Source organism: Poromitra crassiceps (genome assembly GCF_964638095.1).
Source record: "Poromitra crassiceps genome assembly, chromosome: 3".
NCBI lineage: Eukaryota > Metazoa > Chordata > Actinopteri > Beryciformes > Melamphaidae > Poromitra > Poromitra crassiceps.
In genome coordinates, this window is record NC_139625.1 from 44,060,626 (window position 1) to 44,075,329 (window position 14,704).

General features: G+C 41.7%; 1 protein-coding gene across 1 annotated transcript in view; it reads right to left on the minus strand.

Annotated features, from left to right (window-relative positions):
* g2e3 (G2/M-phase specific E3 ubiquitin protein ligase) overlaps positions 1-14,704 on the minus strand; it is a gene marked incomplete at its 3' end in the record, with an annotated part of 78,167 nt that overhangs the window by 38,803 nt on the left and 24,660 nt on the right. Inside the window, exons 10-12 of the mRNA XM_083633034.1 lie at positions 10,055-10,148; positions 8,616-8,789; positions 7,058-7,231 (exon numbers count right to left, since the gene is read on the minus strand). Of these exons, the coding sequence (XP_083489160.1) occupies positions 7,058-7,231; positions 8,616-8,789; positions 10,055-10,148 (442 nt within the window). The remainder of the gene's footprint in view (positions 1-7,057; positions 7,232-8,615; positions 8,790-10,054; positions 10,149-14,704) is intronic.

A 14,704-nucleotide genomic window follows, 5' to 3' on the forward strand; every position in this document is an offset into this window, starting at 1 on the left:
AGAGTATCACAACATCTGCTCCATTTGAGATGATATCAATTGATTATTTGCACTTGGAGAAGAGCAAAGGCGGTATGGAATACATCCTTGTGATAGTAGACCACTTCACGAAGTTTGCACAGGCTTATGCTACACCAAATAAGTCTGGGAAAACAGCTGCACGCAAGATCTTCGACGACTTCATTCAACGATTCGGATTCCCATCTAAAATCCATCATGATCAGGGGAGAGAATTTGAGAATGAGTTGTTTCGCAAACTGCAGAGCTACAGCGGTATACAGCACTCAAGGACAACGCCATATCATCCTCAATCAAACCCAGCAGAGCGCTTCAACAGGACTTTATTAAGTCTGCTTCGCAAGCTGGAAGAAACGCAGAAGTCTAATTGGAAGGACTCTCTAAACAAAGTGGTCCATGCATACAACTCCACTGTGCATGAATCAACAGGATTCTCTCCTTTTCTCCTTCTTTTTGGAAGAGAGCCAACACTCTCAATCGATCTCATGTTTCCACATGAAGAGGAGACAAACACTACATCTCGAGCAGGATATGCTGAGAAATGGAAAAAGTCAATGCAAGAAGCATACAACATCGCAAAAAGGAATATGGGAAAATCAGCAGAAAGAGGACAGAGACATTACAATCAGAGAGCATGGAGCTCAGTTCTTGAACCTGGTGACCATGTACTGATCCGGAACCTCTCAGAAAGAGGAGGACCAGGAAAGATCCGTGCATACTGGGAAAACAAAGTACATGTCGTTAAAGAAAGAAAAGGAACTGACAGTCCTGTATATGCTGTGAAGCCTCTGGATGGAGAAGGTCGAGAGAGGGTTTTACACAGAAATCTGCTGCTGCCTTGCCCTTATCTCCTTGATGGACAGAATGCTACACCACTGAAAGAAAAGAAAACAGATCAAAGAAAAACGAACAAACAAAAAGAAAAAAATTTGATTCATACTCCTGCTGAAGATTCAGACAGTCTCAGCGAGAACGAGTATGATGTATGGATACCTCAACCGACACAGGACACACATCTGAATCCACACGCCCAAGTCTTTGAACCTACAGCTAAGCAGTTGGCCAGAGCAGAGCAGCATCCGAGAGTGGACTCTGAGACTGGGACACCTGACCAGGATGATAATCGTCAGACTCAGGAGGAAAATGAACCTGCTCAGGACGAGACTCAAGCTGAGGAGCCTGTGCTGGAAATGATGCAGCAGGACTTGGAGCTAGAAGTGGAACGTTCTGACTCTGAAAGTCAAGAGGATGTATCAGAGGCCTCAGAGGATGATCCTGGAGTGGAGAGACCAAGACGATCCACGAGGAGACCCCAACCAAAAACTGTTTACACTTATGATAAATTGGGACAACCAACATACACAGCAGTGAAACAATAAATAGAGTTTGAAGAATAACATGGACGCTATATAAGAACATTTGAGTTTATAGTCAAGTTGAAAGTAGAATTTGTGATTTGTTGAATGAACGTTTAATGAGTAATACAGTTATAGTGATGTAGTCATGTGTAAGGTTTAACTACCTGGGACTATTGAAAATCAAACACAATGGAGTACTGAAAAGAATATTGATGAATGGAAAATGTGTAACGGAAGTTAGAGCTCAACACAAATTATCAGTAATACTACAACTCATGGCATGTATAATGCATTAATGTATTAAGCAAGGGGTAATGGTAGTTGCTATAAGTGACTTAGAGGACTTGGGAGGCCTACCAATGTACCAATAAGTAAGTCAATACACCGAAACAGGAGTTAAGATATTTTGGTATTTTTCCTGTAATTGTGCTTTTGTAGTCTGGGATGTGCTCAGTAGTGTTAGGATAACTGTAACCGTATGCCACTCAGTTCATTGCTTATGTTATAGTCGATGCATTAACGGTTAAAAGTGTCTCATACCTCGAATGTGCTACATGGAAGATGAAAAAAAAGAGTTAAATTGTTTTTCACCCTTTTGTAGTAGGGGAGGGTGTTGCATCCTAGAAAATAACATAACTGACATTGTTTTGAATTCATATTTACATCAGACTATTGATACTATTATTTTCTACTTGAGAAATACTTATTGCTTAAGGTATATATTAACAAAGCTACAGAATAAGTGCTAGATCTTGCTGGAGTAAGCTGCATTTATAGAGCACTGTCCCTTTAAGAGATTCTCTGAGACGTGTGTATCTGTACAAGGTCTGACAGTAGAAGAAGAAGTCGAGCGTGCTGAACGGACATGAAAATGCTTTGTAACAAACCAAGCCTTTATTTTATTAAAAGTTGTCAAATGAAGATGAGCGTGGAGCACGGTTCATTTTAAGGGTGCAACATTTACTTCACCCAGTGTTGCCCGCCAGGCCAGATTTCTTTATTTACGAAAAAAAAATAGGGCAAAATTTCAATAAACCTTTATGGCATATTATTACAATACAGCAATACTAGTGTTGACAGTAATAGAAGATGCCAAATCATTCGAAACAATAAGTATTTTGCTTTAAGGAGCATCGTGCCAGCGTGTGGCGCTGTTCCAAAACGTGTCAACTAGTGCTGCACGATTTTCAAAAAAATAAAACATTTTAAGAACAGAATACAGCATATATATTTTTTATTATAACTTTACCAATTATATAGCCATGTACTCTTCACAACATCCTGTGATATCAGTGTAGGTTTGAGACATTTGCCTGTCCCAAACATGTAGGCCTAAAAAATAAACACCAGAAAAATAGAAACTGCAGCACTGTGTTACAGGCAGCACACAGAAGATGGCTCAGACTGCAAAGTTAGTTACATGTCTGTCCAGTAATACAATGAGTAATACACCCCGATTATTTCTTTTGTAGCGACAGATGGCCTTAAATGCCACACTCACGTGACTTCTTTTTTGAGAGGCGAGGTAACGTGCATCCAGACACCATAAACAGTAATATTTCCGACCAGTGAGAGGCAGCAATGTGCCGTAAGGCATCTAGTCTGCCGGAAAGCTATCTGAAGAAGAAGAAGGTGCATCTAGACACTTAATAATCCATGATCCAGACTTTATTAGGGACCCTGAAGGCGTCATGTGACTGGCTAGCTAGGTGCTGCTGCAGGCAGCTGCACAGTGTTTTCTCTGCTATCAACCTCGGTAATCTCGCTATATTCTTCATCACAGTGGGTCATTACCCACTGTGCACTTAAACGTGCACTAGTTCTGCATAAGCACCTGCAGCTCTCTCATTTTACCGACTTTCTCACTAATCACATGCTTTTCTGAAGGGCTAGTTATTAGTAGGGATGGGCATCGAATTTCGAATTTTCGAATAATCGTTGTTATTATCAAGGTCGACTTTTATTATTGAAATTCGAAATTCGAAATTCAAAAAAAAAAAAAAAAAAAAAAAAAAAATTGAGTGAAATGTTGCATTGTCTCCCCTGATTCTAAGTATAGTCAAATCGCTTGGTTTGAGCAAGTAAAACAATTTTTATAAGCATTTTAAGCAAGGTTTATGGAAAAATGAATGGCGGATGAAATCCCATGAAGAGGGAGAGGGGGTGACTTTGGCATCCCTTTGGCACTCAGACCTGAGCCTACTAAATATTTAATGAACCACTCATGATTGTCAAAACTGTTTTTTATTTTCGAAAATGTCAATGTCATGTAACATGTTCTTTACTTCAGTGGTGCAATGCTTGTTTGAGCTAAAAATCCACAGCAGAAGCGTTTTATATTAATTAATAAAGCCGTAGACTTAGAATCAGGGGAGACAATGCAACATTTCACTCACAAAAAAAAAAATTTTTTTTTTTTTTTTTTTTTTTTTACATTTTTTTTTTTTTTTCGAATTTCGAATTAAATTCGAATTTGGCCAGCGAATTTCGAATAGTGTTTTTGCTAGAAATGCCCATCCCTAGTTATTAGCTAGCTGTTAGTGATCATGGATGTTCTCTTTCTCCCTCGGTAAGATGTTATATGTTTGTGAACCTTGCTGTGCATAATATTAGTTATTTGCAGGAGTGCATGGGAGAAGTCTCCTGCTGGTGTTGATGTCCAGTGTGATGGCAGAGAAACGTGTGTGCTGCGTGACGTGTAACATTAGTTAGAGGAGGTACACACACACACAGACGTGTGAGATTAAAAAGAATCATACGCTTTTGCGGTTATGTAATCGCATGTGCTGACATCGCGATTCGATTAATCGTGCAGCACTAGTGTCAACGTGTGTCGTTGTCTGGGAAAGGCACATCCCATAATACAACTGTTCGCATCGCATCCCATAATAGTATGATGATACTTGGGATGCCATTGCGAACATAGATGCGAACAGGTTAGCTAAAAGTTTAGCATCGCCAGCGAGGGCCCTCAGCGGTCGGGTTTCAAAATCCCTCCAGGCCTGAAAAATGTTCTATCTAGGGGAAACACTGAGTCTTGTAAATCCTCAAATGCAAATTGGTTTCCAGTCATGCTTACACATCAGAATTAATCATTAACAGTTACCGTAATATAAACTCAAAATTGTCAGCATTTCTGAAGTGCTCTAAAGACCTAGGCGACCAGCAATGACACAGTGTAGCACGGTGAGTGATACTGTAGATAGGAAGAAAGGGTATCAAGCTTGGCCCCGCAATTTTGAGATAACGGAACGCACGAGGCTCAAACTCAGAGATTCCGGGAGGCTAAATTCAAGCACTTTTAAAGACCTCTTTAGAAATCCAAGCACTTAAGTTAGACATTATGTTCAATCCAGGTTTCGTGACTTTGAAGTTCTCCCAAATGAACATGCTTTTTTTGATGTTTTGTTGAGTCCCCCTCACTCCAGGCATATTATTTCTAGATTTGTGTATCTGTTTGATGGCTATATTAGGGCCTCCACTGAGAGGATTAGAGAGGCATGGCAGGAGGAACTAGGTGTTGAATTGTCTGAAATTATATGGGACAGGAGTCTGTCTGTGGTCCAACTCTGCTCAATCAACAGCAGACACCAGCTGATCCAATTTAAAGTCACTCACCGACTTCACTATTCCAAGTCTAGGTTACACAGGATCTACACTTCTGTCTCACCACTATGTGATAGGTGTCAAGGTTCAGAGGGTACACTGTCACATGCTTTTTGGTTTTGCGCTTCACTATCCGGATTCTGGGCCAAGATATTTGACTGGTACTCTAAGGCTTATAAAATAACGGAGGTGGAGCTTGCCATCTTCGGCTGTTCTGAATCTTCTCTGCTCCTCCCTATGGCTGTGCAGCAATCTCCGACACAGGGGATGACTGTCGCCAAGAGACTTATTCTGAAGGAGTGGAAATCCCACTCTCCACCTTCTTTTCAACTGTGGCTGGTGGACATGATTTCGGTTGTTCGTATGGAGAGACTCAGGTTCCTGAGGACCAACTCAATTTAGGAAGTTCTCGGCTATTTGGGACCCGTTCCTGGCCTACTTTGATGAGATTAGAAATGACGAATAACTGACCCAGCTGATTTCTCATGGACTCCTTGCACGGGATTTTATGTACAGCATTTCTTACAAGCATTTAAGCACCTTATGCGGCTGGTAGCACCATATTGTAATGTTGGTATGTTTTGTTTGTTTGTTTGTTTTTTGTGTGTCTGAGTTTGTTTTTGTTCTGAAAATTGAAAATAAAATATTGGAAAAAAATTAATCCAAGCACTTTGAAGTACCGTAAATTTCGGACTATAAGCCGCGGCTTTTTCCCCGTTTTTTGGCCCTGCGGCTTATATAACGGTGCGGCTTATCTATGGATTTTATCAGCTAACGGCCGCTCGGGGACCTCCAAAATCTATGGATGTTGGTATGAGGCAGAACGAGAGCAAGACAGACATTACGAGAGCGAGACCCTGATTGGATGATGTTGCAAAAAATGTGCCTCGCGACCTGATTGGAGCACTGTGCCACTACGCTCTCTCAGCCACTACAGTAAAACACCCTCCCTCCTCCCTCGCTCCGGGGGGAAAATGGCAGCGATTGAGCCTGAAAGACAGTCTGAATGAAATTGAATGTAACATTCCCAATTCTATGTATTACATTCTAAAAAACTAACGGCAACATTTTGGAAGGCTAAGCCACACAACTAGCTCGTTGTAATCTAACATCATGCTTCAAAAGATGGAGAACTGGCTGTGTTACGACGATGGCGGCGAGAAGAAGAAGGAAAGAAGGAAATCGAGCAGCAGCACGTAACCTTGGCATCAGGGTGTTGACACAGAGAGCAGACGGCCGAGGTGTGTCCACCGTTCAGATCCGACTGAAGGCCAAAACAGTCGCCACCGAAATGAAAATTGAACATTTTAGAGGTGGACCATCCTGGTGTTTCAGATTTATGAGACGAAAGGGACTGTCCGTCAGGGCGCGGACGACTGTGTGTCAGCAACTCCCTCCCGACTACCAGGAGAAAATTACAAACTTCGGCGAATTCACACAAAGAAAGATCAAGGAATATTCCATCGGACCGGAGCAGATCATAAATATGGATGAAGTGCCTTTGACGTTCGACCTGCCTCTCACTAGGACTGTTAACAAGAAAGGTGAATCGTCCATCACGTTGAGAACCACAGGTCACGAGAGAACGAATTTCACTTGTGTTCTTGGCTGCACAGCATCTGGAGTAAAGCTCCCGCCGATGGTGATTTTTAAGCGTCTCACAATGCCAAAAGAAAAGATCCCCAGCGGGATATGCTTGTTTTGTTGAAATGTTAATAAATGGGAGCTTCCCCAAAGAGCCATCTCTTTCCCGACAATCCCCTCTGTGCACGAACCCTTACATATGGTAATTAAACATCAAAACACCCGCGGCTTATAGTCCGGTGCGGCTTATATATGTAACAAACAGGCAATTTTGCTGCTGCGGCTTATACTCAGGTGCGCCTTATAGTGCGGAAATTACGGTACTTGATTTTTTATTTTTAAATTCAAGCACTTTCCAGACCAGTGGCAACCCTGTACGCATAGCGGTATGCATATGGCACCCGGATTAACAGGAGAATGTAAAAATGGCACTCCACATGAAAAAGGTTGCAGACACGTTTTAAACTGAACCCGACCTTTGACCCACAGACCTGTTGAGCGGTGCTCTGGGGGTTAGGGGCACACTGCTCTCCTCTTCTTCGCTGTCGCTGATGACGATGGTGTCGCCCTCTGGTGGCTTGGTGTGGTGACGTTTTGGTGAGCATTTGATGTTAACTGGCACTCCGTTAACACTGGCATGGGGAGACTGGACCTCGCACACATGTCTGCAATAGACGGTTTTCACGGAATTGTGTGAAGCTGTGGTTTACAGTGATTTTACAACAGCTAAGCGGTGTTCACGGCATGTCACATATACCTCTTAGCCATTGTAAAATCACTGTAAAACATGGCCTCTTGGGGATAATTGCTTAATTTGAAACCTAGCTTATTTTCTGTCAGCTATTGTATTAGCAAACACTGCAACAGGAAGTAAGCTAGAGGAAATTTAGAATGTTTATGTTGTCAAGTTAAAACAGTCTATAAACACTAGGGGTGTCACAATATATCGTCCCACGAAATTTCGCGATAGTAAAACGTCACGATATGTATCGTTGAGATGAAATCTCATATCGTGGAGAAAAAAAAAAAATAGACTAAGAAACGTCTTTGTTTGTTGAAGTTCAATGTGTGGAAAGTAGTTCAGTTGAACAAGTCTCTGAAGAGACACATGAGAAGTTATACAGGAGAGAAACCATTCAATTGAGTTTCTGGCAAAACTGTTTACTTGACAGGAAAAACTGAAGATGCATAAAAAATAGATTAAGAAAAGTCTTGTTGTTTGAGTTTGAAGAAAAACTGAAGATGCATGAGAATTTATACTGCTGAGAAACCTTTTAGTTCAAAGTAAATCTAAGTGACGGTGTAACTCATTCTATTTCAAGATAAGCCTTATCTCCAATCTCATGTTTTTTCTAGTTGTTATTGTAATAACAATTTCCCACAACAGCATGTTTTGTATTTGTGCATTTCAAATAAAATACTACTTTTCCAGTCATATATTGTCATTATTCAAGTTTAAAAAAATATTGTTAGTATCGTATCGTATCGTTATCGTGAACCCAGTATCGTGATACGTATCATATCGTGAACTGAGTGTATCGTGACACCCCTAATAAACACACAATGAATGTAAACTCTATTCAGCAACTAAATGTAGGTGAAGTTGGTTCTGCGTTCCTGGTTTTGGTCAATTCTTGTCATAAAAACAGCCAGTAAAGGATTAACTAATGTAGGCAGGACCAACCTGGGGTATGTGAAATAGTGGAATTCTGATTGGCTCTGAGAGGCTGCTTACAAATTAGCAGCTACACCTCAGCAACTTGTCTGAGCTGAAGATAGCGACTGTTTGACTGCAGTAACAACATAGACGGGAGTCTTTCCCTCTCTAAATACCTTCCATTCACTGGTTCATGGGTACAGCCACTCAGTTGAGAGATGCCCTCAGTGTTTAACATGGCATCATGTAGAAAATGATTGTTCAAACAAATCTATGTTCAATTTATTGATTTATTTATATTATTTATTCCTAAAACCACAGATGAACAATTGGTTGACTATGATACACAGTGTCGACGAGTGGTTTTGATAGTCCACTAGTCTGTGACTGACCTGACGGAGAGAAGGTGTGTGGGGTCGAAGTCGCTCCTCCTCACCAGGGCCAGCCCAGCAGACAGAGCCTGGCCTCCTCTCACCTCGAGCAGGACCCCGGGAGGGGGATTGGGAGAGAGCTTACGGGTCAAGGCCTGGAGGAGCTCTTCAGCTGATGCACTAGTTAATGACGGTCTGAGAGAGAGAGAGGCAGACAGACATCGCACTAGAGTTAATTTTCGCCCATGGTGCGGTTCGTTTGGGCAGGTGTGAATGCAGCAATCAAACTCTGGTGCGCACCAAAAGCGGATCGAGACCTGTTGTAAAGGTGGTCTCGGTGCGGTTTCAAACAAACTCCAGTACGGTTAGTTTGTGGTGTGAAAGTGATCCGAACTCGATCCGACCCAAATGCAGGAATTCCTCATGCCTCATCCTCATTTTTAGATTAAGCGAGCTCCCGTTGCCAGCTGTGCTGTGCGTAAGTCTGATGGCCAGCATTTTATGGTTAAAACAACATTCTTCACCTCCTGTTTTGGTGACTGGTGAAACTGCCTGGATTATTTTGGGGGGGATTTTTTTTGCATGATTGCAGTCATCAGCCGACCAATTTAATGTTAGGCTACTTCTCGTATGGCAAATGGCAAGGAGTCTCATCGGAGCCAGCTTCTTGTGTGAAAATACTGATTGCAGCCTCTTCATTAGGCCATTTAGTATTTTATTATTTTTCAGGCGGTCATATCTCCATCATAGTAGCCTACTGTAGGCAGAAGTTGTGAGGGTTTTGTTTTATTTTTTACCAAATTACCAGAGCCAAATTACCGCTTGTTAATGACACATATCAGCCCGACTCCTGCGTTTTGGGTGGCAGTCTTTGATTGACAGGTGCTATTGCATGCTTGGCACATGGAAATGGATATTGTGGATACAGAGCAAGTGGAATGACAGCAATCGGTTCGGATTTGGGGATTTCAGAGTGGTCTAATGATGGACAGAACTTCAGATGCACATTCACTGCATGCTGTGACGCGCTGTGTCTCCCTCTGTGTGTGTCTCTCACACACACACACACACACTCGCTGAGCCTGTCAATGCATACGCACACCGGTCCCACCGAAGTAGACTACAAACGTTGCCCAACGCAGTAACACACACATTCTTATCATTTCAGCAGTCAAAAAATCTCTGGGAATTTATACTTTCCATCCCGGGAGACTAACAGTCTCCTGGTCAATCTGGTGTCAAAGCAAACCGAACCAGCTGGAAAACAAACAATGTATAATTTTTGCGTCTGGTCCGAAATGAGGAACCGGACTAGGCATGTGTGAAAACGCCCTCAGACAGCGCGGTGGAGCGTCGGTGTTCAGGAAATGCCGTTTTCGTTCCAGCGAACAGTACCGCTTTTGTCCACAGGCTCCACTATAATCATCACGAAGTGAAAGTAGCTGCTTCAATGTGCGTACCTCTTACAACTGACGGAGGAGTGGATGGTGGACAGACGGCGTTTGGCCAGCAGACTCCTCCTCTGTCCTCCCTGAGGAGACGCCACCAGAGAGGCTGTGGGACAAACACACATCACACATTTAGCAGTTTGGCTAACACTGGCCCATTTACAGTGATGTTGATTAATGTGCACTGTCCCACTGTCAAGCAGGTAGGGCTGTCTTCGAATAATTCATTTCAAATTTGAATAGCTATTGAGGTTTACCATGAATATTCAAATGCCTGCTGTGATGTCATCATGACTAGTATATACATACACACATATATATATCTACACATGTGTACCGGTATATCTATATACCGTACATATAATCCCGCCCCCTTCCCCCAGAAAAATTATAAAGTGATTCACCGGGAATTAGGGCTGTGAATCTTCACTGGCCTCACGATTCGATTCGATTACGATTCAGAGGGCTACGATTCAATTCGATAACGATTATCGATGCATCTCGATGCATCTTAAATCGATGCATCACTTTTTTTCCCGAATACATGATTTTTTTTCTCACTTTCTTTTTTCTCACTGTGTGGCTACTTTTAAAATAAAAGTGCATTTAGAATTGCATTGTATTATGATCCATAATTAAAATAAACAACTGCATGTACTTCCATTATATTTTATTTGATTATATTAAAAAAAAAAATTACCGGTAATAATCGATTTTTGACATTTGTGAATCGATGCAGAATCGTGCAGGTCCGCATCGCGATGCATCTTATAATCGATTATTTTTGACACCCCTACCAGGAACACATATGAGTCTTTTTGTTAAATAAATGTTTTTAATTAATAATAATTGCAGTGAAAATTGCAGACTAATTACTACGGTAATTGCACTAGACAGTGACTTAAAGGTCCTATCTGTAAATTTGGAAAATAAATGTTCACAAAGTGTTTTCTATTACCAATAAGTGAATGCACCGTTCCGTAACTTAAAAAATGAGCCCAGCCGCGTCTCTCTGCGTTCACCCATTGTAAAGATATTGCAGGATTTTCATGCTGGTCGCAGGTTATACTTTCCCGGCAAATTTGGCGGATGGGACGTTCTGCGCGTTCACGAGTCTGCCTCTTGTCCTCATGGCTCCGGCGGAAATATACCAACGAAGAAGATGGCTAACAGGAAGTGGCTAACATTGCGTTCGTCACTAGCTGCCAGCAAAAACAAACAACAACACAGACTCCAGCAAAAAGTCCACACAAAAATAAACAAATATTTATCTAGTGAAGCCCATCTGGCCAGACAGCAGCAATGTGACCGACATCGGGGGACACTAGAGTTGGGGCTGTGTTTTTGGTTCATGGACATGGAGGGACTTTGCTGCTTGTAGCTGCTGTAATGTGGTAGCTGCTGCTTGCTAATGGATTTACCACCTGGTCAGAAACTCTGCTAATACTACTACCGTTATGCTTACGGTCATGGAACATTGTTTGACTGACTGCAGTTAGCTGCGGTGGTGAGACTGCCTAATATTATAACATTAGCTTGATGCTATACACGGCTAACTAATAGATTTACATTTATAGAAATTACCACCCAGCCCCACTAATAAGGTTACCATCTTGTGTGGATAATGAATGTAACAGTCGTAAATAGAGCTGTGCATCTTCACTGATCTCACGATTCGATACGATTCGATTATACAAGTCTACGATTCGATTCGATTCGATTCGATTATACGATGCATCTCGATGCATCTTAAATCGATGCATCTTAAATCGATGCATCACTTTTTCCGCAATACAGGATTTATTTTTTCTCACTTTCTTTTTTCTCACTGTGTGGCTACTTTTAAAATAAAAGTGCATTTGGAATTGCATTGTATTATGATCCATAATTAAAATAAACAACTGCATGTACTTACATTCTATTTTATTTGATTATAAAAAATAAAAAAAATAAAAAAATCGATTTTTGATATTCGATAATCGATTCAGAATCGTCCTATTAAGCATCGCGATGCATCTCTGAATTGATTATTTTCGGCAGCTCTAGTCGTAAATATGCCTAATGTTACTGTTATGCTTACGGAACATTGTTTGACTGTTCAGTAGTTCCTAACGTGAATATCCTTATCAATTTCCCCGCAGCCAATGCAAGCCAAAACACGACCAAACCTGCCACAATAACGTCCGATAATTCATCCAGGCATCCTAGGCATCTCGAGGCTGATCTGACGATAAATTGTCCAGGTTGACGTTTTCAAGTGACTTTTATGAGTTAACGTTAGAAAGCAACCAACACAGTCTGCTGTTGCCAGGCAGCTGCTTATGCGAGTATGGTGCCCGCGCGACCACCGGTGTCAGTAATAGTTAGAATTTACAGATAGGCCCTTTAAGTGTTGCATTACCTCCACCTACTGGATTGTTATATTAAAGCTACATAGTAATCCTTATAGTCAATGGATTAAATTCCTTATATGCCTGTGGGACATGAGGAGTGATGATTAGTTGGGGTTAGGTTAATTCTGGCAAAAATAAATAAATAAATATTAATAATCGGATATACATTTTTTAATTTGAATGTAAACATTATGAACTAATATCAGAAATATTCTTAGACAGCCCTACTAGAGCTGGGCTCGGGCTGAATTTTCCTTGCCGAACCCGACCGAGCCCGATTATGGATTATGGGCGCTGCTCTTGTGGCGACCGGCAGCAGGTGTTTGGCGTGTGCGTTGTTTGTGTGTTTTTAACGTTTTTTATAGTCTTAATAGTGCTCATTAGCCCTCAAACTAGTGGCATTTTGTTTTTAAAGTCCTTATGTGCACTTCTCGGTAGGGATGGGCATCGAATTTCGAATTTTCGAATAATCGTTGTTATTATCAAGGTCGACTTTAATTATTGAAATTCGAAATTCGAAATTCGAAAAAAAAAAAAAAAAAAAAAAAAGAATTTGAGTGAAATGTTGCATTGTCTCCCCTGATTCTAAGTATAGTCAAATCGCTTGGTTTGAGCAAGTAAAACAATTTTTATAAGCATTTTAAGCAAGGTTTATGGAAAAATGAATGGCGGATGAAATCCCATGAAGAGGGAGAGGGGGTGACTTTGGCACCCCTTTGGCACTCAGACCTGAGCCTACTAAATATTTAATGAACCACTCATGATTGTCAAAACTGTTTTTTATTTTCGAAAATGTCAATGTCATGTAACATGTTCTTTACTTCAGTGGTGCAATGCTTGTTTGAGCTGAAAATCCACAGCAGAAGCTCTTTATATTAATTAATAAAGCCGTAGACTTAGAATCAGGGGAGACAATGCAACATTTCACTCACAAAAAAAAAGTTTTTTTTTTTTTACATTTTTTTTTTTATTTTCGAATTTCGAATTAAATTCGAATTTGGCCAGCGAATTTCGAATAGTGTTTTTGCTAGAAATGCCCATCCCTACTTCTCGGCGAGTTGTACCGTGTTTGAGCTGAAAATGGAGACATTATTTCTACTTTCCCTGGTGGCTGCACTGAATCTCACGTTGGGCCTGTTTGTGAAGCCGCAGCCTCAATCAAGCAGGATTCAACACAGTCGTGATATTCTTCTTGAATTCCAATCGCATAATCTCCCAGTGGATCTACTTGTGGACTTTTCTCCTCTCAGTGGCGAGTATGTTTTTAACCGCAAGAATGACTTTATGCGCAGTTTTGCAAACACTCGGGACGGGAAGAAGAGGAAAAGGGGAAAGAAAGGCGGTGTCCGGCAGCGGTTAAGGAAACTAACCAAGGCCAATCGCCTCCCCTTACCATCTATAGTCCTGTCAAATGTTCAGTCGATTAAAAATAAGACTGATGAACTGCAAGCTTGTGTGTCTCTCATGCACGAGTTCAGAGATGCGTGTGTACTGGCTTTCACGGAGACGTGGCTGACTGACGCAGATCCAGACTCAACTTTGATCATAGATGGATTTGGAGTTCCACTACGGCTGGACCGGGACCCGAGTACGACAGGCAAGAGCCGTGGTGGGGGTGTCTGCATGTACATCAATCCCAGTTGGTGTAATAATGTCACGGTTCGTGAGCGGATCTGCCTACCGGACATCGAGCTGCTGTCTGTATCAGTAAGACCTTTTTATCTACCGAGGGAATTTCCCCAAATATTCCTGACAGTGGTATACATACATCCCAGCGCGAACGCTAAAGCTGCTGCTGATGTCATCTATTCAATGTCGCAGCGACTCCAGTCTCTGTCACCCGACGCACCAAGTTTCTTCCTCAGGGATTTTAACCATGTGAACTGTAAGAAAACGCTGAGTGGCTTCAAACAGTATGTCACCTGTCCCACTCGAGGCAACAAGACACTGGACTTGTGTTATTGCTCTATTAAAGGAGCCTATAGCTCTGTCGCTGGCCCACCTCTCGGCTCCTCTGATCATAATGTGGTGCATCTGCTCCCCACATATAACACTGTGCTGCGCAGGGAGAGACTGCAGGCACGTGAAGTGCAGGTGTGGAGTGAGGAAAGCACTTTGGCACTTCAGGGGTGTTTTGACTGTACTGAATGGTCTGTGTTCGAAGAATCGTCCAGCAACATTGATGAACTGGCAGATGAAGTGTGCAGCTACATATCCTTCTGCACTGAAAGTGTGATTCCACATAAAAAGGTTGTTTCTTATCCAAACA